We start from the raw sequence: 23691 nt of genomic DNA, 5'->3' as shown, positions 1-23691 counted from the left end.
CCTTATTTATTTATTTTTGAAAATTTTCAAGTCGTTTTATTATAATTATGGCGTAATACAACTTGAAAGATCTCCTTCTGAAGTGTAAAACTTTTAAAAGGCCACTGCAAAAAAGATAAGGGCGCGCTAGAGCTCGATCTGGATCGCTTTAAAAACAAAAACGGATTAGAGTATTGTGAGATGGGAACGAGGTTTAAGATACCTGATTTAGCACCGACCGTATTATTTGTAAGATAAATATATAAAACTTTGAAACGATCCACTTTATCATACATTATATAATATTTTAATCAAGTATGTGTATAAAATATTAATCCAATCTGAATTCCGATCAAAACTATTACATAAGTGGTACGCAATATCATCTCGCGTTTTAATTAAAACTATCGAGATATGCAAAGAGTGAGGTGACAGGTCTCGGTTAAACTTAGTTCATTAAATGTCATGATATCTGGATGCAGTCTATAGTGTTTTATTAATCAGAGTCGTAGCAGACGGGGTGTTAGACGCGCCCTTACGTAAGCCAGCCTCCGTAGTACGCCGGCTCCGGGAGCACCCCTCCTCCCCTCCCCTCTACAAACCCCGTAACCCTCCCCCCTCTAGATCAATACCCGACTCGCCTTTGACATGTGCCCCTCGTGCCGCTCCGCAAATATTTACGTTGTGGAAACAGATCATAACTAGTTTAATTTGTCTGTTTGTTCGTTGGACTGCGATAAAAAGATTTTAATTGACGGTCCTCATGGCTCTATTTGTATGCGTATGTTTTCTTTAGGTGGGAGCAAAATTTAAGCGTTTTTTTCAGCTACACTGCATCGAGATGGAAAAAGAGATGTGTGGAGATTTTAATAACATTTTAACAGCAATTTAATAAACGGACTAATGGGCATGCAACAGTTGCGTTTTTTATTTATGGCAACCCCAAATGGGATTTTAAGGAACAGTAATTGGTAATTGATTAATAATGTTAGAAATGAAACGAAAATTTCTTTTTCGCACACGTTACAATATATATGTATGAAATTTTAAATACAATTAAAATAAACTTCGTGTCAGTAATGTTTAGCGTGTGGTATTTGTGTCGGAATTATTTGTAAATGAAAATATTTCAACTTACATTCCGTATTGGATGTGCTGCAGATATTGAATTTTAAAATACCATCCGTCTGGTCGACGGCGACGCTAAACTAATTTTATCATAAATTTACATGACACTCAGCTATTTGCTGGGTTATTGAAAAATAAATAGAGTATTACGTCGTCAGATTAATAAACAACAGCGACATGCGATAGACAACCGATTATAAAATGGTTCATACGGAAATTATTTATAATTTGTACTAAACAAGCATTAGTTGGAGTGAATAATGTTGTGTTTGATATAATTAAGTAACGTTTCCCAGTCTGAACACGTGAGGAGACGAATCAGGCTTCATTTGTTGTAAGGGTACGCGTAAATGGCGTTTTGGGTGTAATTTTTTTTTCGCCTCCCTAACTTCCGAGTCGGATGTTAACAATAATTCTCCGTGGAAATTCCCCAGAGTTAAATTCGACCAAATACTAGATTCGTAATAGCAATATAAAATTGAAAAAAAAAAACTTTTTTTTTATATTTCTAAAGCCGATCATTGTTCGCATTCAACATTTATTCTCTTAATAAATTCTTATTCTTGTTGTATTTTAAGTAATCAATTATAACGAAATTGAAATACACGAATTACTATAGTGGAATAAATAGCGGTGCGTTTATTGGAACTAATGAAATGGAAACGCCTGCGAGCTACGCCGCTACGATCTGCTACAACCGTAGATATACGAGCTACAATGCTACGAGCTGTGTAATCGAAAACCTTGGTGACCCAATTTTAAAAAGTAACGTCTTATACAAAACCAAACGATTTCAGTTTTAATGAAATAGTATGAAAAAAATATAATTATTATGTAATGGTGTGTACGTCGTCGAGTTTTCAATAATTCCTAAACGGAGAGTGGGTGTCAAATAAACATTACTATGGAGCTGATATTTGATAGAAGCTAAGGCCAAAGGTTAGAATAATTTATTAATGTAATACTAACAAGCTCTCTTTGTAAATTTTATATATAATATTGATTTGTTATTATAAAAAAAATTCGATAGGTACATATGTAAAAGCTGAATTTGTTCTCGTAAATTATAAAAGTGTTTTTTAATAGTTTTACACTGTTTAAAAATCATTAGAATATCATTTTTTTTATACTTATATGTATTTTTAAATATATTATTTGACCATGTCTCCTAACAACACGTACTTAAGGCTTATTTTAAGTTATTCTTAATTTCAATACTTTTTCTATCAATACTAATGCTTGTAGGCAAAATGTCGTGATAAGTGGCATGCTGAGACCTAACAATGAATCTTATTATACGATGTAAAGAATTATTAAGAAGACTATTTTTCTATATTGAACACATATCAGTGTTAATAAAAAAATATAAAGTTACTAAGGGATTTATCTTTCTTTCTCCAACTCTTACTACTGTCTAGCAATATGTCTTCTAGACTTCTTAACTGAAATGAAGATATTTTTTCCTTATTTAAAGTATTACATTTTGTAATTAAGTATCTACTATGTAACACCGATTGTATATAAATATTAAATTAAGTGCAGGAGGAGGCAGCTAGTATTAAACATTATAGTAACATGAACCAACATGGAAAATAGGAAATTTATTTCAGTATGTCAGTATGTGCGTCGCGTGTTTATTTTAGGCCTACACCGATTAAGTAACTGAAATTATAATCCAGCTGGAGACGAAAAATCTTGACATCTGATGACATACCGCTGTGTACAATGAACGAATGTTCCACAATTCCAGTGCGAATGAAGCCATAGCTTAAAAGAAATGAACGAATGACAATTATATATTAGAATTGTTACCATCCCTATTCGTGACTCAATTCTACGAGACATCGGCAGAATATACTGTGCACGTTTTAACAGATGAAGGTCATAAATAAAGAACAAAATTACTAGAACTGTTGTCATTATTTGACTCAGATATTTCATTCTTAATATAATAGAATATACTCAATTCTTGTTCGGGTGTTATTGTTGAGAGTATTGGTAATTTAGGCTGTCTGTTGAAATTCCGTGTGCGCGGGATTTCGCTTTTGTAACACAGGTTCGATACAATTTGTGTTGTATTTGTAACCCGAATCCGTTTTTAGAATATAAAACGATACTTAAGAATTGAGGAATTAATTGGCTCAGACAATCTTTGCTAGTGCATTTATCTCCTCTTTAAAAAAATATGTCATTCTGACACTTGTCTTCATCCCTAACATCCACTATCAAGTTATACTTGCAATTTTTTTGATAGTAAAAAAAAATGTATAAAAGTACTTAATTAAATGAAAAATTTATACGAATGATCGTAAAGTTAACACATCACGTTTCGTAACTATCAACATGAAGCATGTTTATTTTATATCATACATATTCCTGTTTAATAAAAAAACTTTAGTGTGCAGATTATGTAAATTGTATAATAAATTCCTTTAAATTAAATATGTATAAAAATATACATGTATGAACATTTTCTTAATTTTTTTTATGATATGCTTATATCAGTATAAACTGCAGTCGGTTGATAATTAACTCAAAACTCAGGATATATTCTTCCTTTCATCTGGTCCCATAGACATTCATTTAATACGCTTCATTGAGTCTTGCATCTACATTTAAGTTACACATATTTAAGAGGTGCCGTGAGGTTTCGGAACGATCGTAAAATGTTCAAAGGTGTTCATATTGTTTATAACGTCTGCTCCGCAGGGATGTTTGGCAGAACGCCGGCCTAAATGATAGTATCCTAAAGCAACGGCACATGTTCCACGCTACATAGCCGGAAAACATTCAACTATAGCCCACGATCAAATACATTTTTTTATGTAGCCATTCTATACTGTAACCCTCGTTTATTGATATTAAAACATTAATTCTTTTTATCATAAAAAAATATGTAATTATGAATTTAATATATAATTTATGGCTTAATTTTATTAAAATGCATTCTTATTTGATATTAAAAAATGATATAAAATGCTGACTCGCTTTAAATATCATGCATGATCTTATAGTACATACATGGTTTCTAATGGAAAAATGTTTTCTTGAGTCATAATAGATATATTTTAGTAATATTAAAATACTATGTATCAATATAGTAGTGACCAGAATAAATTCACAAATATTATATTATATTATTTTATTATGAAGAACAAAAGGCTCTACGAACTCATTGTGTGGAATATCCTCGAGCTGGTTGGCGAGCGCGGCGGCGAGGAGGGCAAGTAACAGGAGCGGACGCCTGGTCATGGTTCCTAGAGCCATCGCACACCCCACATGTCAAGGAAACACAACCACTGACTGTCTACATACAACACTACAACGATCGCACTTCACACCGATGTCGGGACTGAGTCATCGGTGAGCGTTCGACGGAGGAGCCCTGAGGCAACAGAGTGTCTAGCGGAAGACTAGTGCCGCGCCGCCCAGCCCCGCGCCTCGCCCTCCGCCCCGCACAGCCGCAGTGACGCTGCGCGCGAATCATACGCCCAATAACGCAGACTTATTATTGAGATTTATTTGATCATGCATGGGACCCTGCGTGGTCAGTGGCCGAAGACCCTGTTACTGGTCTGCCATCGAGAGGGACACTCGTGTGACCTGTATGTAGAATAGAGATCATGGATCGATGAATGATTCGATCCGGTCGGATGTAGTAATCGGGTGACTGGTGTGAAGGCTGTTAGGGATGCGATGCTCGTGGTTCAGGGTTGCGGGCGTGACGCACATGCGTGGGCAAGCCGCCAGGAAATCCTTTATTGATTCCCGCGCTCCCGCTTCCTAAGGAATGCCGCGGTCGCTGTTGGCGCCAAAACTTCGTCTAACCCTATTATAATTCGGACCGGGGATCACCATACGCGGCGCAGATTGCTTTAATTTATTGGTGCAATAATAGATAAGCATCCCATTACGAAATCAGTCCGCTTTATTTATTTTATACCTTATCAAATATTGCCCTATACGTATTTGAACCCAGTCGGAAAGATAAGGATACATCGAAATAAATAAAATTTATTTAGCTTATATATAAATGTAACGTTTTTCATAAATGGAATCTGAGTGTACACATTTTTCTATTACCCAATAATACGATGGTACGATACCCTCAAGTATAAATGTAGAGTCAGTTACGTAAAATATTTGAAAGATATAGGAGAGAATATTCCAAGGGTTTCTCACGCAGTATTGAGTCCAAATATTATCTCTTCTGGGTCAGCAAATCTCCATCTGAAGGTGTTCGTACACTAGTTTTAATATTTGCAAACAGTTTATTATATTAAGTAACGTCCCACTGGAAGTCCCAAGTGTGGCGTGATGTTCGTGAAATGAGACACATTTTATATTTGATTTCTACTTTATTAACAGCAAATGAAACGCATAATTCTGATATAACTAATGTTTTTCGACAATATGTCAGCTAAAAAAAAATGTATAAAAATATACCGATTAAAAAATTAAAAAAAAAAACATTTTTCGTCGTTTGTGCGTTGGCATCGCTTTATAACTATGAACTATATTTACAAAACATTTAGTTACAAAAGCATAAATTAATATAAACTAATAAGTACTCTGCACAAAATGTCACAACACTAATCACTAAATTTATTAACTGAGGTCAGATTTTCAACTCGGGTCAAAGGGCACATCACGGCCTTGATCGTATTGTCCAAGGCGCAGCTTGAATGCTCATGATATGACCCCACGATGTTCTCGACCAGCGGTCCGTATAACTCACGCTAACAGTTCGAGTTTCGATAGTAATGCAGTCTTTTTAATAAACGTAGCGACCTTACAAGATCACAACAATACAGTTAGGTATATATATATAAAAAAATCTTAGTAATCTCATAAATAAATGCCTTATCTAATATACAATCTACTTAAATAATTTGTACAATAAATCTGAGTTATTCCGCAGATTCTTCTGGTGAGATTAATATAATTATAGACACGTAATAAATAATATATTAAATTATTAAAAATATTCGACCACAGTCTTAGACGTGAAATTGTAACAAAAAAAAAACATGACACAAAAAAAAATGGAGGATGTCTTTAAAATAGGAACACGAAAAAAATAAACGTAATATATTTACGATGGTTTCAAATTGGTATTTGGTCTATACATTAAAAATTAATTATATAAAAAAAAAATCTCGCATCTTCTCCACAGTTCTTTATGCTTACTCTGAGTTACCACCGTCACACTACATACGGATAGTCGCCAGTTTTTTTTATTAAGAAATCCTCACACAATATAGGCTATTGAATGAGATACGTGAAATTCCTCGTGTATAGTGAAGATGAAAACTCAGAATAAGCATATTGGAGTCATGATATGGAATGATTTCAGTATCATGTACCTCAGTAATACATTTGATACCGGCCCTTGTAACACAGTCATATAGCCTCCACTATAGCAATCAGCGCCATCTAGTGAATATCCGCGTAATACTGCCTTAAGGAGTCCGTTACGGCGCCGCAGCCCTTAAAACATATTAACGTACTTAATCTCAACTTATACCCGCACTGGATAGATTTTTATATTATTATTTCTGTTTTTTATTTTCGTTATAGCACAACCCTGAATAATGTATTCGTCCTTGTGTGTTCTTCCGCACCAACTTAGAGCTTCTTTGTGTTAAATATGTCGCTGACAAATTAATTGTTTTTATGGCTCGTGTAATGTTGTCAATGTCGGGAGGAATCGCTCTCATGACCGGAATCCCTTCCGTTTTCTCTGGGGGAGGCTCGGTGTTCCCTCTCATCCCTGTGCCGATCCCGGTGTCGATCCCTATCCCTGTCCCTGTCCCGGTCTCTGTCCCTGTCTCTATCCCGGTCCCTATCCCTGTCGTCATCCCGATCTCTCCTACGATCGTAGTAGTGATACGACCGCCTCGACTTCCTGTCGCTGGGTGTGACCACTTCCACTTTGATGTTCGCCGTCGCAGTCACCTAAAACAAAGGACATTAATGTTTTGTCATTTAAAATATTAATTTCAATGAATGCTTCTTTAATAATCATACTAGTTTTTGTTCGCGACTTCGCACACATTGTACTATCAGAGGAGTAAAGCTATCGTTTGTCACTTAACTTCATACATTATACACCTGTTATATGTTCCAGTGAAAACTATAACTATACATTATGAGAGAGCTACAATATTAGAGAGTTTTATCAAAATCTGTCTATTATATTTTATATGAAAAACCAGCACGTCTGGACATAAATACATCCTGACAAAATATTGAATTTATAATATAAGCGTTATTGTTAACTTTACTAAAAACATTATTATCTATATTTGGCAAACAAGTTTACGATATCTGGACTATGAGAAGAGAAATGAGACTCACCTTAGTAGTAATGGCTCCGGAATGCGTAGTCTTAGTTGGTGTGGATCTTCCTGAGGCGGAGTCGCTACCATTGTAAGTAGTCTCCACGACCACTTCAGGTTGAACCACGATAGACTGCATCGAGGACTGTACTGAATGCGAACTGTGCCAGCTGGAAGGTTCCTCGGTTATAGTGGTCAAGGACGGCGCACTCGGCCGTGGAGCTGACTTACTGGTGCGACTCGACTTCTCCCCGGATATTAACTTGCGAGGATGTACTGGAGAACTTTTAGGAGACGGCGTCGATAGTCGCTCCGGGTGTTCCAATGGACGGACCTGATAATGTAATTTTATTATAACTACTCGCTAAAAAGATATATAGATTATACGAAATATAAGTCTGTATATATGCTTATAAAAAAAGGTTAACTAATCAGCTACCAAAAAATATTGAATTAATTATTATGTTTTTTTATAATAGTAGGCATTAAATGATAAAATATTATAAATTAAAAAGTACCTCAGCAGCTGGACCCAAAATCGACAACACTATAGGGAAGAACAGCAATCCATCGAGCAGCCCAAGAACAACGAGGGCAAGCAGCAGTCTCAGGAAGAGTCGCGCGACAAAACCAAACTCGCTGGTAGCCAGCATCGAGGCGGCGAGGGCGGCGGCTATGGCTCCGTGGACGACAGGCGCGAGCACGGACTCGAGCGCCAAGGACGCACGGCGCCGCTTACAGCCTATTGATGTTACGAATGCCTGTTGGGACATCACAATGATTAACTACCGACGAGGGAACGACATATGGCGATAATACGAACAATGATATATTCTATTAGAAATTTTAAGTTTTTTTATATATGATATTTAATTACCAGACATAAGTGAACGGTGAAGTGGACACCTCGTCCTACAGCCAGCACGAGCAGGACAGCTGGAACCGCTGACAACTTGACTCCCAATAAAGCCATTACACCGAGGAGTTGTAACACCAGCATCGCTAACGACAGCGTCACCAACACCGCCGCCCACGCGTTCAGTAATAATACCATCACAGCCTGTAATATATATGACCAATTATTAACTATTATATTTAGAAATGCTTTAGTAGATCAAGGGAATATTTAAATTCTTTTGTTTTATATTCTCTATATTATCAACCCTTAGTTGTCTTTGAGAGTTCGTCTATGAGTGATAAGATCACCTTTGTACCACTTTTTTTCAAATTCCTATTTTTCACTGTGGGAAATTTTTTAATAGTATAAAAGAATAGATAAATACTCACAATAAAAACAGCTGCCAGAGCACATGCCAAAGCCAGCAGCAATGATGTCCTCAAATATAAATATTGCTCCCAAAACAGGAAAGGAATCCCAGACGGGAAGTTAGGGAGACCCTTAGCTTCATACTTCAGACACAGTTCTCGAACTGATCTTATGAGGTTTTAATACTGTCTGTATCACTGAGACCGGATAAATAAAATGGCAGCTGGGCGTATATTAATGGCGACGATTTCTTAATTTCTAAGTGCACGTCTTCGGGAGAGTGAATCCATCTTTGGGGTTGAGGTTTCAAATTTCCTTGTGAAGCTCCATACGCTAGCGCGTCGTTCGTGGCCCATGCCGATAGATAATTGTAAAAAGCCTTCGGGTTTATAATTCCATCTTTATCGACCAATCTGTGACCGGCGGTTACAAGGGATTTGTCGATCGGATTGTCAACATGGCCAGTTTGGACCATGAGTTTGTAGGCCAGAATGCCCTCGTCGCTGGCATTCTTGCACCAATATTCCTGTGTTATACAACCGCTTGCAACTTCCTTGTCGAAGGCTGCTTGTAAATCCAACAACCAATCCCTGAATAAACTTAACCAAAACTTCGTGAGGCCGCCATTATCATTTTTTATAATGTTTGGTATTCGCACGAACTGATCGTGGTATTCGTATAGCAGTTTTTGGTTCGTCGGATATTCGAAGTCCCCTTGAGTCACGGCGTACATGTTGTAAAAACCGAAATACTTTTCCTGTCTCGACAGGAACTCGTGTTCGTCCGTGTTCTCAGGTACTATGTCTGTAAGGTCCAGGCCGTCTTTTACTTTCGTGGCTCCCCAGACGCTCGCTAATATCACTGCTATCACAGCCAACATCGATGTGACCTGTAAATCATCAAAGATCTTTGTAAAATTTGGAAATTTAAATCGATGAGATTAGATTTCTTGTCAATAACTAATAACAAAAAAAAATCTCAACGTTTAATACCTTAATAGCGGGACGCATAATGAAGGGCGCGTATTGGTTTTTGGCCCATCTCGTAAGCGAAAGACTGAGACAGCACGTTTTTTGTTCATGTTCCGTGACATCTGGATCCAACGGCTGTCTCGAGGTGTCTAGCCTGTTATTCTAAAGTATACATAATTTTATTACTCTCAAGAAAAAGTCAAACATTATAATCGCATACAATGGAACATACATTAAACATGATTTTAGCATACCTTATCGTTTTTGCTGTTTCTCGATTTGGTCCTATCGGGAATTTTCTTTCTCGGCATAGGACTTTCTGGTAGTAAACAACATAATAGATCCGCCCTCGCCGCGGATCTTCGTCGAAGATCCAAGGAGATCATGGCGGGGAACACGAGCAACATTGAGCCAAGGTTGAACAGAAGAAGAATCGCGGCCTTTAAGATAAATTACCTATTATATTTCATTTCACAAAACATTATTAACAAGTTTATTACTGTCCAAGAAAACAATTTATACCTGCAAACAAAAAACCCTGAAAGCTGGTATGGGTAGGAGGGCAGCGGCAAGGAATGCCATCACATTACACAATGATGCCAGCAGCACACTAAGACCACTCTTCTTCAACACGAGTCCTGTCCTTTCTTCTCTCGGTACGTCACCAGCCTGCTCCACATAAGTGTGAGTCAGAAGGAACATATCTTGAACACCGAGTCCGAGAGCTAAGAATGGAACTATCTGTGTACTTGACGCGTTGAATGGTATGCCTGGAAACAATATATAATTATTTAAAACTGATACAAATGAAGTAGTTTTAATAACAAAACAAACAAAAATAAAATAAAAAATAATCACCTAACAAAGCACAAAATCCTAAACCAGCAGCAACAGTTATAGACAATAACATAACGCCGGCTATACCGACGCCGGCCTGCGATCGTATGGGGTCTCGCCATTGTATTAACGTAACAGCAACATAAATTAACTGAAAATTAAATAAAAAATAAAAATATGAAAATAAATTAAACAAAAAAAAAGTCATGATAAAGGTTTGTCTAGTTACCATAAACATGTATCCTAAAATAATGTTCTTCAATGACACTTCAGAGAACTTTCCGAGTATATCATCGAGAGTCGATGTCGAAAATGGGTAGAAACTATATGCTGCAGAAACTGAGCCTGAGGTAGTAATTTTTCTAACTTCCTGTAAAATACAATCATATTTATTACAAATATAATACGAGATAGAAAGCTGGGGAGTAGAAAAAATGCCAAACTTACGGCAGCAAATTTTCGCTGCCAGGCGTCCAGAACAGCGGCTGCCTTCTCTTGATTCCATCCAATCTGATGCACCTTATAGTGATCCGACCAGTACTCGTACATTTCCCTCTCTCCCATCAATTGTACAACTGTTTGCAGGGCGCGGGCGCTGCGTAAGGCTGACGTGGAATTCCTCGTCGCACCCCCCACTATCAGCTGCTCCGGCCAGTGCATGTACGCAGCGGCAAATCCGTAACAACCGTGAGACAACTCCGCAGCCACATCTGGAATCTATGAACCAACACGTCAGATAGGTGACGGGAATTCCGAATATTTTGCAACACTAGCAGGTAACACGAAATTTACGATTACTCGGAATTTCAGTTCTATATTATTGATATAATAGTGGCATTGTGGCATTGTGGCAAACGAGACTTATTGAAGCGTGCATAATGCGCCCGTATAATGGTAAGGTCCGCGCGGGCGCAAGAACAATGCGCGCCCGTCCCTTGGCAAGCTCCTTCGACGAACGTGGGTGGCAAGGACTCACCCTGCACATTACTGACCGAATATAGTATTTGTTGAACACAAAGACGGCAATTATTCTAAGCAAAATGACGAACTCATTCTGTAGCGTTTAAAATATATAGACAATAAAACGCTTTATTAGTCAAACGTTAGTTTTAGATAGGCTTTAACACGTTTTCGATCACCGTATATATATAAAAAAAGGAATTTTTAATTTTAGTATGGGTGTAAACTTTCCCGACAAGTCTTTGAAACCGATCCAGGTAGCTACCATCTGTCGGTCGGCGGACACTATCATCCTAACGATATAAAAAAAAATCACAAAATTTTTGTTGCACTGTTTACGTCCGTTGATAAACTTACATTATATCCCGACTTTTATTTATGCGACGCTAAAGCAGATGTTAATGGTGGTATTCATGAAATAACAGAGTTGTAACTCGTAATGCCGTCCTAATGTGGATCTGAGGCGGCCGTAACTAATGAATTGTACGTCTCAATCATTGCTTTTGGTATAAAAAAAATTACCTGTTATTTATGGCCTAACGACAATGAAGACTAAATTACGCGCTACGAAAAGCATTACTAATTGTAATAACTCATTCCTACACCTGTTTTGCTTCAAACAATTCGTAATTTGTTACCTATATATATGTACATTATACATAATTACTGAGATTATACTCACGTGGCCGGATTTTTTGTTGGGCGCCGTGTCTGGACAATGGAGGTCGGTGGGATCCAAGCATGGCTTTTTCATGTAGGCGGTCGTGATGCCAGCCCGCTTCATGTACGCTTCCATCGTACTCAAAGGGAATTGAAACTTCAACTTCTTCACCTCCTCTAATACTTCTAGCGGATTTAAATGAGTCCATAGAAACTTGTGCTTCAACTGACTGAAAAATAATTACCAAAAAAATATTAGCATTTATTATTCCAAAAAATTCCAATATACCCTTCTGGTTATATGTCTTTGGTCCAACTATAGAAGAAAATATTTCAAACACTCACGGTACAAAAATAGGATAATCCGGACCGAGTAACTTTGATCCCTCCCAGAAGCAGTCCAATGGTGTTATTATAGCACAAGGGATTACGTTGTCAATAATGGACTCGATATGATGATAACCTTCAAAGTCTGGTATACTTGGACTGTAACAGAGGTCTTTCAGACGCCACTCAATATCGTACATGTGAACCGTAACACGGGTCGCTGCGTGTACCACCTGAACAGAGAATGGAGCATTCATTAGTATGAGTATTAGATTTCGATGTCAAAGAATTTCGTTGTGATAGAACCGTTGATTTACCTTTAGGTGTTCAAGCAGAGCTCCAGCGTGTAGTAACGAAACGTCTGGATCTTTGGCGGTCTGTATTATTAGCTGGTGGGTGGAGGAGTCCGCCTCACCCAGGGCCTGAGCCGTGTACTTCAATTCAGCTTCCAGCCTACCACCCTCTGCAAAAAATTTGCAACTTTAAAAATATCTTCATCATCGGAGCCTCCATAATAGTTATCCTTTTTGTGTAGTTTGCCTTTATATAGCCGAAAAAACAAAAGACTTTTATGGGCCATAACTTCCGCGTAAAATAGAAAAGTATGCTGTTATAGTACTCATTATGTTTTCGACCCTTGTCTACTAAAGTATACTACACTAAATTTTACAAAGGCAGTGTACAATGTTGATGTTTACAAGAAATTTACTTCAATCAATGTACATGTGGGTCACAATGTTATAAAGGAAAAATAACCTTAGACGCCACTAGACATACACTTGTTATAAATAAAAAGTACGTCATATGTCTCAAACGAGTATTATTTTTTATTATAATTCCAAGCAATATATTCAGAGGTAATTTCTGACATACAAACATTTTCGTAGATAAAATAAGAGTAGCATAAATTCCATCAGCATTGTATAAAAAAAAGTATTTTTATCATGGGTGAAGCTGTTTATTTACTTATTATATATACCTTACATATATAATAAATCCTTCGATAATGGTAAACTGTCACATTTTCCTGGTAACAAAAAATGCTTCTAATTTTAGCATATCCTATTACAGCTTATATGTTATTGGAGTGTCAACACATTTGTTACAGGGGCGGAGTTGAGTCGACAGTTAACACTTCACAGTGAACGTAATTTATAGACAACTTAATGCTTTGCTTTATATTTAGACCACATAAAAACTTCTATACTAATTAAAATAAATAAACGTAGGACGAAATTCCTGTAGATGAAAGCCTGCCATACGTAGCTATATTCCCTGTCACGTATTAACCACGTAAGACTAAACATACTCCGCTGGCATATTCAATTTATATTGATCATAAATAAACTTTTCTGTTCTATATTAAAACAATAAGTAAATACCTAAAAGAGAAGTTGATAATAGCGTGTTTATTTTAAGTGATCCCTGACGTGAGACCGTTTCAACGAGATGTTCGTCCTTTATCTAAAGATGTCAGGAATTCGTTCCAATTAACACTCGTCCTGATTTATGTGCCGGCTGTATTTTTTACACTAAATTGGTTGCGCAAAGTGTAAGAAGCTATGAGTTCTTTTTTTATCGAACCTTTAGAATTTTATATCATTGTAAATAAATTAAAACAATGTTATACATATTTATTATAGATTATAATAGTTTTAAAAATGTTCTTTATACGTATCTATGTGGTTTTCTTTGGAAGGTATTATGATACTGAAATATTACGTTTACAATGAATTTTTTATTAAGTAACGAAAATTATTTACATTTTGAAGCCTCTTCAGTTCAAGTTGCGTGTTATATCATATTCTTTACCCGCTTATTGTATATCGTAATCATAAACAATAAGTGCCTTAAATTATTAATTAACTTGTATCTATTCTAAATAAGAGCGTCGACAGTTCGCGGAACACTCTATATGTAAATGAACTAAAAGTTGAAACTGTACAAAAACATGATTGACGTTTCAATATACATATATATTTTTTGCAAACCACATGCCAAATGGAACTTCAACTATTTTAAACATTCAACATCCGTTATTCATGCTATATATTTTATAATTATATATTCAATCTCATTGTACCGAAATACTCTAAGACCATTCATACAAAGATCAGGGCCCTTCTAAAGCATCAAACCTAAAGATAGCTGGCCTCATTGGTTCCGGATATTAGGGATTATCATAAAGCAAGTGGAATGGCATCGGTCGCAGTGTGACCGCACAGGGCGCCTCTATTTTAACACCTCCTAAGACGTGGGCGCGATTTACGACCAAAATTCTGTACAGTCTTTGGGATATTATCGTCACTATCGTGCAACAAATTCTTTGTAATGATACACAAATATAAATAATTGATTTATATTTAATTTTGTGAGAAACAAAACTTTAATTAGCTATCGAAGTTCGTTTAAAAATGAAAGTTAGCGTTAAGGCTTGATATACATATATAAAAGGCTTAATAGCATTTTATGTTCAGTGTCATTATCATTATACAATATTAAAAAGATTCATATTTGTGCAGCCACACAATAATGAACGGTGCCAGACGAATTCCTGGTATACAGCAACTAAAAAACTGACAACAGACATCGATAGGGATTCTCGGAATTATAATGAAATCAATGTATTCCGGCAAAAGTTAATGTGACATAGGTCTTTCATTACATTTACGGTGCGTGCTCGGTAATGACAACATTTCTACCCGATGCAGTAGCGGGCGATCAGGGCGCTCGATCGCAATGAATGACGTCCTCGTGGGGGGAGCGAGGGAGGGGTGAGGAGGGGGAGGGGACGTGCGCTCGCGCATGTGGTTGTGGCCACCCGCGTGTAGTCCGTGTGGTCCTCTCCCCCGGCCCGCGGCCCCGCCGGGCCCTCTATGCAAATTAGCTCGCGTAGACAACAGATGGATGGCGGAATAAACAAACGCCGTCCTTTGCAGACCACGGCGGTCACTGCACGTATACTAATTATGTAACAGACGATGTCTTATTTTAGATTGTTACATTAATATTATTTTCAACAAACTTAAACCATGTTTTTATATCGTTTGCAGCAAACACAGGAAGTTTTAGAAGATTCAATTTAAAAATTTTAAGTTGAATTCGAATATATTTAAGTTTAACTAAACGATTGATAAAAATAATGTAGTAGTGTTTTTCGAACTCGGTTCATGCCTTAAAAATTCCACCATTTCAACGAGACCTCTGTCGTAGTGGACGTCGTTGGTAACAGAACCGCGTCGAGAGCTCAATTTATATTTGATAGAGTCGACGTTGAACGCTCAGCACGACGTCTCCACACAAAAGCGGCCGGACAATCAAATCTCCGTTTTTTGTGTGTCCATAGATGTGTTATACATTTTTTTTTTGTTTTATGGGTCGTAATTTCACGTAGGGATATTTATGATCGGCCGCGGGGCAGCTAATTAAGTTGTTAGGTGACTGCACGACGTTTCGTATTGTTTGACAGAGGCGGCTTTTGTAGCGCGATAAAGCCCTCGCGATGAATGTTTTTATTATATAGACAGTAGCACTATAGAGCGTAGATAATTCTACAGCATTTTATTTGATGTTTAAAAAACAATATACTTGATAACAACCAAACTTAAAGTGAACCTATCATAACTTTAAAATGAGGGTAGATCACAAGACTCAGAGTAATTATTTGCTGAAGATGTATTTGTTAAAGATAATATTATGTTGACATAATGAGGTTATTCTCTTGAAATGATACAAACTTCTATAGTGTTGTAATCTCTATAAAGCCCTTGTTTGAATGATAGTGACTTATAATGTGTAAATAACACAATAACTGAATAAATGTCATTATAACGAGATGTGAAACGTTGGGACTAAAGTGTTGAGGAGTCACGTAATGAAGCTATCATTTCAAGGTTTATAGCCATCGATGCTCGACCAGGTTCTGTTTTACTTTCGAAAAACGTGAATCCACTTTGAGACAGGTGCTTCCATAAATTTAAGACTCAACGTTGAACCGCTACGTTTTTTGATCGTTCATCATTCGCAAATATATTTATTAAGTATATATCAAGCTGCTGTCAGTCTAATTGGTTTAATTAAATTAAATTACACATTTTTGTTTGGAAAATACAATTCAATATTGACTGTAGCACATTTATTTATTTTTTTTCAAATGGATGTCGTTATCCTTAATGTCACTCTGTAGTTTTTTTTTTTTTTTGGTCATCAACATTTTAATTGAAGTTCAGAACACTTCATTCAGACAGTCACATTTTTATTCAAAATTAGGTAACAACACTTATATATCTAATATTTCCTTAGAACAACATTAACAAGAACGTGCCAGTTACCAAACAATAGACTTGAAAACCTTGTTATTCATTTACCTACTTAATAGTAGACACTACATTCTTTGATATATAACTGCATTGAATTCTGAACATTAATATTACTCAATTTGTGTACGAAATTCCTTTAAACTATGTATATCTATAGATATCTTCACACGAGATATCCGAGGTTAAACTTGCTCGTGTTGTTGCTTAATCAAATTCCACGAACGGCTTCCACACAGGCTGGCTGTGAAAACGATAGTTTGTCGTTTAAATACTTGACGAGAAAAACATGGGGTGTTAGTGACGTTTGTACCCGCATAGGATGTCCATGGTTCCCTTGAGAGCTGAGTTCCGGATTTACTTAGCGTCCAACTAAACTGTTCCCGGGGACTTCCGCTGAGAATTAACTGCAGTTTCTATGACAATTGGTTCACACTCCTAGTGTAAATGCTAAAGTTGACTCACGCTTCGAATAGACGGAGTTAGAGAAACGTTTTCCATACAAAGAGAATTTAACGAGGAAGAACTCAAAATGTCAAATAAACGACGAGACACTGAGCAGCGAGTTGTAAGAGCATATATTGAAATGCGTTACAATCAACATTCTCCAGCTTTAAAAAAAAATCAAAGCGATTTTAATATTTCCCATTTATGATTTAAATCACGCATTAAAGATTTCATAAGACTTACAAACATAAAATATATAGTTAAAGTTTAAACACGATGGTTTATTAGTATTATTAAACAAAGTAAATTTTTGGTTTATATCCCAACTGGATAACTAATTAAATTTAAATTCCACATGATATACAGAGCCTGTTATGCGTACGATTAATATTTAAACTCGAATACACGTTAGATAACAGCAATATAAAGGTCCGAATACCTGTCTAAAACTATTTACGAGATACAATTTTACAAGTTGACAGCTGACCACCCAATACATTCAATAAACAACGCGAGACCGGCTATAAATTGACAGTAAAACGCTAGAAAAGCGAAATAGAGTTATTTAGCTGCAACAAAACCGCAAAAACTGGGTTTATATTAAACATTAATAAAGGCGTATACACAACCATTTAGAGAACAATAATTTCGTATGTCATTACTTAATCGTTTTATAATACATGATTGTAAATAAAGGAGTGAACATCCTGCGTTCCGTATCAATGGCCCCATATGGACGACTCGCACGTAACGGCCATAAACTGGAAGCAGCTACAATTATCCCTTTGAACGGCTGCAGTCGGTGCAGTAAGCATTTAATTTGTATAACAATGAACCGGACAGATGTACATTAAAATATGTTCCGAGAATATAAATTCGCCATGTCCGTCAACAGTGTAATGTGACGCGGCCCCCTTGTACTCTAAGACTGATTCTGAGCACGTACGACCAGCGGAAGCGGCTCGACTCACACAGACCCCGGATTGGTATTCAATGAGATGCGCGCCGCCGTACAATTTATATCTGATGTACTTTTACAGGTTTCAAGATTGACTGACGATAATGGCGTCCAGGCTGAATGAAGGGGGAACGTTTAACGTACCTTGAACCCACAGCTGGTCGACCCTCGTGTGAATCTGGGCTGATTTGAGGCCGACGCAGAAAGTAGATAGAACTAGGACAGCCACGAACAGAACTTTCCCAGCGTCGCCTTGTAGGAAACAGCCCAAAATAAACAGCTGCTCCTGAAGCCAGGCCCTGATCCACAGTGAAGTCCGACCTCCTTCAATGTTACCCTGCAGAGAAATATATTCATTATCTCACATGATAACACGAACATTCGCTTACATTTAATATTACATAACATTGGCGGAAGATATAGCAGCAAAGATTTAAAACATCGAAATAATTTCTCAGTTGATTGTGATTAATGAGAGATGCGGGCGGGCCCCGGCGGCATCTGCGTGGCGCCGATCAGGCGACGGCCGCACTAAGGTGTACCGCACGCAAGTATACACGATGACTAAAACATTATACGGAATATACGATAAAGACGCTACTCTAGCATCCTAAGTAACTCTACATTTATAGCAACTGAATAAAGATAAATTAATTAAAGAAAGGAAACGGATGAATGCAAACGAATTAATTTTAAAATGCATTATCATGATTCAGCTCTAGCTGTTATGTTCGTTATATTCTGGTTTCCTAATTTTATTTCGCAATAAATAAAAAATGTACATTTACACAACTTATGGTGGTATCATTAAATATGCTATGATTTTGTTACATTAACCATTCATATAATACTGATTTCTGCTCCATATCCATAATGAATGGTATAAAATTAAAACACTTGCTTAAACCGGCCGTTCCGTATGTATTGTAACCGTAGATTTAATTAAGTAGGTTAGTGTAAATTTATGTAGGCATGTTGTTTTCCAACAAAGCGATTAATAAGATAAAGCCAGTCCGACGAGTCGTAGTAAAATGCGTGAATTGTTAAACTTGATAACAGAAAAAAAATATATAAAATATGTAATTATAAATATATTTTTTTATTTGTCGTATTTATAGTTCGCCTTCATTACCGAAAGATAAGGCTATAATTAATTATGTTTATATATGAATATATTCTAAATTATTATTGTATGTGAATTTACATATATAGACATTTTATTAATTTTAAAGTCGAAAGTAGGTGATATTTAAAAACATGCTGCATGATCATGTATGGCGTCAGTTTAAATAGCAATGACTGTCATTAGCCATCGTCTGCGGCAGCGCAGCCGGAGGAAAGCATAGATACGATAAACCTAAGAGTGAAGCGATTCCGATACATACAGCCGAGAAACAACATCGACGGTGCGTTCCACTTTACACCCGGACCTACACTGCACATGTAAATTACTTAAAACGAAGTTATAAATTATTATATATAGGTGATTTCTATGGTATATGGGATTATATATATTAAATTTTGTGTTTGATTTCACATGACAAGTTTTGTATACAATCGTATTAGGATGTACTCGGGTGGATGAATGAAGAACATATCAGTGGAGTCACTCTGGGTGGCCGTGACGTCACAGCCGGAATGCGTCCGCGCAGCAGGCTCCTATCACGTGGAGTGCGCTATACACGCTCTTCTAGATTTAATATAACCCCATTCATATTTTGTTTCGAATACAGCACTTTTGATTCACATGGATTTTAGTACAATTTATTTAAAAACAACTGTACTGTGAAAATCGTGTAACTAATATTACTTAATGCTGTACTCTTAAGCTCGAAACACACAAGATTACCGCTGTGCGCCTAAAGACTACATATCCGTGTGTGTCGACACCTTAAAGTGTTCGTGATGACGCAAGCTATATTAGTCTGTGATCTGCCGAGACGTTTCCTGCAGATAACAATCGCATCACGAGCTCGCAGCCACTCCAGATAAACAGTTTTCATACAAATCTCTACAGAGAATAATAATGAGATAGCAGCTAACGACGTGTTTCCTGTCTGCACGAGTCTCTATATTGATTCGATCAGATTCACTTGTGTCCGCACATTTCGTTGCTATTTATACGTCGAACGTAAACATTAGTTTTTATCTGACAGGAAACGCTGTGGATATAATTTTAGACATCATAGGTTGTTCGGTTTGCGGCACTTTGTATGTTATCGGGGGTCGCGGTCGCCGCAATTATCTTCCATTGGTGAGACCGGGAGCGTTTTATTTTAAGATTTATCTGTCCGTATGAAACACAATATATTTAATATTCATTCTCACTGTAATAACTGACCGACCGAATGCGACATGTCTCTATGGAAATAAAAAACGACTATCCACTTACGAGAGCTTTTACTGTTTTCATTATAATTAATAAATAGGTATTTTTTATGTAATTGTATTTTTTATATCTATATTTTTTTATATTTTTTCATTCAGAGTTTAGTTAAATATTACATAATATTTTATTTATATTATTCAATAGCTTTAAACAAGTATGAGTTGGTATGTCTGTATGATCCTGTACAAGGACACGATCGTAATCAATTGGCCAGTCGGCCACCGGGCGTTTTTGGAAGTCAATGACCATTGAAACTTTACGTAATTTGTTGTAACACCAACACTTAAACATGGAAAATGATAAAGAAATGTAACAGATACAATCATGTTCGATATAAAATAAAATCCTATGTCAGTATAAAAATTTTATTGATGAAAAAGGAAATCGTTAGAAACAGGCCGTATAGAACGAATCTGAAATGAAAATTTATACGTTACTTATTTGTAAAAGATCACAATAACGTAACCCAAAACCGCACCGCTACAATTAGGTCATCTTAACACGCTAAGGAAATTCCCAGCAAAATAAAGACTTACACAAATTAATTTATAAGAAAGTTCATATACATCTTTCACGTAGAACTCGTAACAAGTGAGGTATTATATTTGTTATTTGATATGTATATTTTAATTTTTTCTACTAGAGGCATCCTAGTCGATAAAGACATATGGTGATTTAGTGGATCGGAAGCGAGGTGTACTGATGGGGAAAAATGACAATGTTTAATTAAGTGTACAAAGCCACGTGTTGTGCTCAGTGAGCCTGTTATATTATAAATGATTCAAATTGTAATTCGACGCCTGTGGTCAACCAGTGCGAATAGCTCGAATACCTTGCGGTTTGCTCTGATTTTTTAATTAAGGATATTATTAAATCAGCCGTCAGCGCCATTAAGATGTTCTCTCGATGAAGTTATTGTGTATTTTTTTTGTATCTACGCCGGTTCGGGTTCTAGTTTATTCGAGCGATAATTATATAGCGATCGATTGAATTTCTTGACATTTTGGTGATGAATCGTCGGCAAGTCCTATTCTTATAATAATACCCAGAAGTCCGATGCACATTTGAAAATCGTGGGTGTAGAAACAATCGTTTATAGGTTTCCAGTGCAGCTGCCGACCGTGGCGCACGCAATGTTTGGAAGAAGATACACTATTCGGATGAACACGTGGGGGAATGGGACGGAAGACAAGCTGCAAGAAAAGGAGGCAGCAGCTTTTTAAATAAGTAAGAAAGGGACGCGTGATCGGAAACCACAAGATGTCTCAATTCCCCGAGCTGAACGCTGTGCGGTCCTTCACGGGTATACATTTTTAGATGTTGTTTCTTTATTTTTAAGAAGTTATCGAGATTTTTTGTTACAAAAATTACATATTTATTTATGAAAAATAATATAAATTGACAACACGTTTCAATCAGACACTAATGCATAAATAAAACGAATTATTTAAAGGTTTCTCGATGATTCTCATAATAAAATAATACAAGTCCTAAATAACATTCACACGAACACACAAAAAGAAATCGATATTTAATTCCAAAAAATCGTTAAGAAAATACGCTATTTCACAAAACATTAACCCGCTATTATTTCTCAGCGCTCGTTGATGTCTCTATCGGCGCCGGCGATGCGCGTGCGGCCCGCGCCTTACCCGCTGAGTCTTAATTGCTTCATTTCGAATACTCATACCACGGGTAGGTGGTGGGTATTATTATACAGCTGTTACCTCAGTTGTTTAAGAATGAGTTTAAAGAACTAAATCGTCGATCAAATATAACTATAAAACACTTTAAACAAGACAATTTTGCTAACGTTAGTCGACTCTACACAGCTTTGGTAAGAAATGTTTTGTATTGTGCCACGGGGGGGTGGACGTTGAAACGGGAAGGCCACCCGTATTCATAAGGCCTTCTAGGAAAACGCTACCTTTATCGAAAACGACATTCAGCTGTAGATGGCTTTCAAAAGTCCGTAACGCATTGTAATTTGTTAGAGTTTACCCTTCAATGGATTTTATGTTAATATATGTATTTTTTTTTAAACTAAAAGCTTAAATCATTTCCGTGGTTTTTAACTTCAATAAATTTTGTTATTGTAATATGCGAATTCATTTGAAAAAAAATATTTTTGTATCGGTCTCCTGGCATAATAGGACATTTGATAGGTCTCGCTGCTCTTGATCGTATGGCAACGTTATCAATAAGTTTTACTCGTATGAACGGCTTGAAGTAATCGCGGCCTTGATAGTACTCACTACTGCCACTAGTTGGCGCCATGGCTATATGCGCTGCCGTGTTCCTCTATTGACAGTCGCAGAAAAACAATCACACGTGCAATATGACAATGTAAATTTGACACCGTTAAATTAATACAAATAATGATAACTGCACCTTTTCAAGTTCCGAGAGAGCTAATGCAGCGTCAACCCAACTGGTTCGTATGTAAAGATCAGCGCTATGTCGCGCCTCGGCTGTTGAGGGAGTCTCGTTCGTTGCCGCTATCCGAGGATTCGAAGGAGCCTCGGAATCGGGAGCCACCATGATCTCGGGGCCAGCTCTGTCACCAGTATCCTCATGAAGACGGCCGGTGTCCGTCTGGCGGCGCACGATGTCATATCACTCGCCGCCACATAACCACACAACTTTACACTCTAATTCAACACTTCTGTTTATCACTGGCCGAAACGAAACACGGAACGATGCCGAATTTCAACTATTGGTAGCACCGCGACAGCGTCTCGACACTGGCACGATCCGAGCAGTACTGAATCGTGAACTAGCTGAATACATGTACTGAATGTTTGTTGAGCCGCCATCATGATTCGACCGATTACGTTGCCGCTCTGCGAGACGACGACGCCCGAACCTAGCCGAGAGCACCCGAAGCTCCGACCTGAGGACCACACACGTTATGCATCTGTCTCCCTTTAATTTTGAGAGGATGTGATGTGGGGCAGTAAAATAAAAAGCTTTGAATGAAACTGCTTACAAGAAAGAATACGAAGAGTTACGAATTGAATGCAACTTATCAGTAACGTTGAATCAAATCAAATTACTGGCTCATTTTTATTAACGACGTTGCATAACCAGTACTATTTTTGTGTTAAGATG

The 23691-nt window shown here is 37.0% G+C and overlaps 2 protein-coding genes across 4 annotated transcripts in view; both read right to left on the bottom strand.

The window, feature by feature from the left end:
• Positions 1 to 5053, bottom strand: part of LOC116778952 (voltage-dependent calcium channel subunit alpha-2/delta-3) — a 41464-nt gene extending 36411 nt beyond the window's left edge. For all 3 annotated transcript variants that reach the window (XR_009753972.1, XR_009753973.1, XM_032673061.2), the window contains exon 1: positions 4280 to 5053. Coding sequence is in view for 1 of the 3 variants with exons in the window: in XM_032673061.2 (XP_032528952.2) it covers positions 4280 to 4374 (95 nt within the window). In the remaining 2 variants the exon portion in view is untranslated. The remainder of the gene's footprint in view (positions 1 to 4279) is intronic.
• Positions 5054 to 5445: 392 nt separating this feature from the next.
• Positions 5446 to 23401, bottom strand: LOC116778178 (protein patched). Its single transcript, XM_061529742.1, is given in 17 exon segments — positions 5446 to 7065; positions 7468 to 7782; positions 7967 to 8209; positions 8326 to 8508; positions 8736 to 8893; positions 8896 to 9604; positions 9708 to 9848; positions 9941 to 10126; positions 10209 to 10456; positions 10545 to 10674; positions 10753 to 10893; positions 10971 to 11240; positions 12166 to 12373; positions 12489 to 12703; positions 12788 to 12933; positions 18336 to 18528; positions 22972 to 23401. Coding segments are annotated over 17 exon segments (3900 nt in total). The 5' UTR covers positions 23122 to 23401; the 3' UTR covers positions 5446 to 6801.
• Between the last annotated feature and the right edge of the window lie 290 nt (positions 23402 to 23691).

This window comes from Danaus plexippus, chromosome 6, assembly GCF_018135715.1.
Source record: "Danaus plexippus chromosome 6, MEX_DaPlex, whole genome shotgun sequence".
In the NCBI taxonomy this organism is placed as follows: domain Eukaryota; kingdom Metazoa; phylum Arthropoda; class Insecta; order Lepidoptera; family Nymphalidae; genus Danaus; species Danaus plexippus.
This window is presented reverse-complemented; position numbering and strand designations above follow the sequence as displayed.